General features: G+C 37.7%; 1 protein-coding gene across 1 annotated transcript in view; it reads left to right on the forward strand.

Annotated features, from left to right (window-relative positions):
- The window catches only part of LOC106945553 (uncharacterized), a 26885-nt gene that overhangs the window by 14083 nt on the left and 9360 nt on the right, over nt 1–3442 (forward strand). Inside the window, exons 6-10 of the mRNA XM_015029299.1 lie at nt 1299–1333; nt 1483–1626; nt 1727–1785; nt 2198–2385; nt 3290–3438. Of these exons, the coding sequence (XP_014884785.1) occupies nt 1299–1333; nt 1483–1626; nt 1727–1785; nt 2198–2385; nt 3290–3438 (575 nt within the window). The remainder of the gene's footprint in view (nt 1–1298; nt 1334–1482; nt 1627–1726; nt 1786–2197; nt 2386–3289; nt 3439–3442) is intronic.

Here is a 3442-nt window from a genome sequence, read left to right on the forward strand (position 1 = left end):
AGCAGTCAGTAGTAGAAGACAAGAACGACTGTGGCAGTTACTATGCTGCCAAGAAAAATAATGAAGTCAGGTTTTCAAAAAATGGAGATGAGAGAGAAAAAGACAAGTGTGAATTTGTAAATTTTTCTCCAAGAGAGGTGAGTAGACTGTGTGAGCTTATCAACCATTTAGCATAGTTAGCTTAGCTACAAACTACGGTTTGCCTCCATTTCACTAGTGTTTGATGAATTAAGGAAAAGAAATACCAAGATCTTCATATATTTAACTACTTCATAGCGCTTGAGGAGGGTGCTAGAGAACGGTTGGCCGAAATTAGCGTTCATTAATCAACCTCGAGCTAAACTCCATTTGTTAACTCCACTTGTTCGGTGGATATTGGAAAATCCAATATCAAACTTGAAACTAACTTCACTGCAGTTGGTAACACAATAAAACCACTGGGATAAAGTTTGTTTTGGTCTGTGGCCTGCAAAGATGGGACCGAGTGAATGCACCTAAACGCCCCCACAACGTCTGAAGCAGTGACGCTGGTTCCAAAGCTCTACTGGCCAACAGGAGACATAGAAGGCAGCTTTTGTCATTAACATAACGATGCAGCAGAAAAACAGGAAACGGAAATACAGCGAGCAGAAAAGGGGGAAGCAAAACAAGACAAAGCAAAAATATTTTTCTTGACAAAAGCGCATGTTTAGGGGAAATAAAGAAAATATATACATTACTTGATGGAAACTCATGTGTAAGTAAAAGAAAAAACTAAATATGTATTTATGCTTTTCTTTCTTAATATGCTGGTTTTGGTCCTCCATAAAGGTGTACCTGAAGTGCAACATCTTTTAGGGAGGTGGTATATACATCAAAGTAATGGCATGCCCTAAAGATTTCCCAGCAAAACACTGCCCAAATCATTACACTGCTTGAGTTGACTTGCCTTTTTCCAAGTGGACATTTTGTTTTGTTCCCCATTTAAGTAACGCTTGAGTTAAATCAAAATGTCAACTCAAGTCAGTAACTTATCTTGGTCCATGTCCTAGTTCTGTTGCTGCCATCCCCCATTATTAAGGGTTTGTGGAGCTGGTGTCTGTAGAGTAACCCTCACTGGTCTGCAACTCCATATACTAGACTGAACTGCTTATGCTTCATCACATTTCCATCAGTCAGCATCAACTTTTCTTTCAACTGGGAACACCACACTGTCTTGGAGATGGTGTCAGCCAGTCCTCTAGCCAGACAAATAGGTCCCTCTACTAAATGCTAAAATCTTTGTCCATTTGTCCTTCTTCCAACACATTGGCATTTAGAAGATTGCCAACTATACCCATAAATACCTGCAAAGGTTAAGCGATAATCACGGCTACTCATTTTTCTCCTAACTGGCCATTAACTGATGCCATACATGTGTAGACAAATTGAGGTTTTGTATACGACTTATTATATTTTTCCTATTTGTAATTGTCTCATTTAACCAATTGTGTTGTCTTCTAGGATTCATGACCTTCTTGTTGTAGGACCAGCTGGCTTATTAAAGGAGAACGTCTCTTATGATACATACATCCTAAGATGGACTCCAACTTCAAATAACCTCTATGATTATTTCCCAATTTGCTTTGTATCTGAAGCAAGAGACCAGTAAGTTTTGAAAATACTGTTTTGTTACTTGAACATTCTTAAGTGGTTTGCAAAATATCTTGACTTATTGACGTGATAACTGTCCAACATTACATTCCAGGCTTGACCAAGTCTATCATTCAGAGCTACGCTGCATTACTATCGGTGTTGGGCATCATGGTAAGTCAGTGAATGTAATTGTGGGAGTATTAATTAGGTTGTATTTGGTTTATGAATCTTGACATCAACTGAAGGAGAGAAGCTGGTAAACTGAAAAAATGTTCCTCCCTAAAACATAAGGATAACTGGAACAATGCCTCAATGGAAGACATAAGTAGTCATTTTGAACCTTAAGCAACTAGTTTCTCATTTGTAGTATTCTTAATAAATAAAGAGATTGTCTAAATAGTAACAATAATCTAAAATATAGATCATGAGATCAAGATGTTAAAACGAGAGAAAAGCTAGAAAATAGATCATAGCCTTGTTGCTAATTGGATAGAAAGTAGACTAAACTTAAGCAAAACAAAAACTCTCCTTGCATCATTTAAATAACCTCCTGTCAATATTGATGGTTTTTCAAATTTTCCAGAGGCCAAAGTGACCTGCAATGAAACAACAATTTCTGTGGAGGTGGAAAAAGACTATCTTGTCAAGCATAATGAGGACATATTGCATTTCAATGAGTTTACAGACTCCTCATGCAACTTGAAAACACTCTCCAACGCCAGCCATCTGGTCGCCGTCATGCCTCTAGGAAGTTGTGGAACGCTTGTGGAGGTAAGGCACAAAACAAATGCTTTACAATAGAGTACAATAGTTATTCAGAAAATAGCCGTATTGTCATGAACAACAATTTACAATGCAAGACTCACAAACAAAAATGTTTAAAACATTAAGACTATTACAGAGTTTAGTCTTAAAAACAAATGAAAAAAAATACAACTAAAATGAATATAAATTTGCACATCCGTTTAATCCAAATTAAGTCAGCTGCTCCATAAGGCCCCCTTTGAGTTTGAGCTCTGTTTATTCACAAATACATCTTAGCAAACTACAATCATCACTGATTGCTTTTTAGGTTGGCCAATGAAACCACTTCCCCTCTCCCAGATTTCACTTAATCTATGTTGAAATGCTGTTAGTGGTGCTGATGTTTTTAGCAGCAAAAGGGGCCCCTAAGTACAGGAGCCAGCAGTATAAAACCAGCCACACAGAGAGGGGGCGCTATTTCCCCATTGCACTGATACATAAAGCAAGTGGGATTCTACAACCTAAACACCGTTACACTCACAGGGGGTTCAAGTAAATTACAGGTCAGGTCAGCCTGGGTCCATTTTCAGTGAGAGGAGGCCTGCGCAATCCATTCTGAGGTAAACTCCAGAGATCAAGCAGCTGCAGTGCTTATTTATTTTAAATATTTCACAACAAACCTCAAAATATTGAGTTTTTTTTTTTTTTTTACAAATACATAAATAGCTTCTCATAAAAGTAAAGGACTGTAACTTTAAATCAACCCCTAAGACTATCCATGATCAACAACCTAATTTTGTCTAAATGTAAAACATGTCTAGTGAAAAAAGGGGATTATTTTCACTTCCAAACTCTCTTTAAAATCTCTTTAGCCAAAACATGCCATTTCCTTCATATCTCATTTTATTCTCTTTCATTTTGTACTTTTCAGGAGGATGATGATAGCATTATCTTTACCAATGTGATCACATCTGCAGACAAAAGGAAAATTGTTTCCAGGCAGCATGACGTTGAGATCTCCTTTTCCTGCTCCTTCCCGAAGCGAACCAACCTGACTCTGGGATTCAGACACAAAAACCCGTAC

This window comes from Poecilia latipinna, unplaced genomic scaffold (assembly GCF_001443285.1).
Source record: "Poecilia latipinna isolate Pla-1442-1.1 unplaced genomic scaffold, P_latipinna-1.0 Scaffold150, whole genome shotgun sequence".
NCBI classification, from domain to species: domain Eukaryota; kingdom Metazoa; phylum Chordata; class Actinopteri; order Cyprinodontiformes; family Poeciliidae; genus Poecilia; species Poecilia latipinna.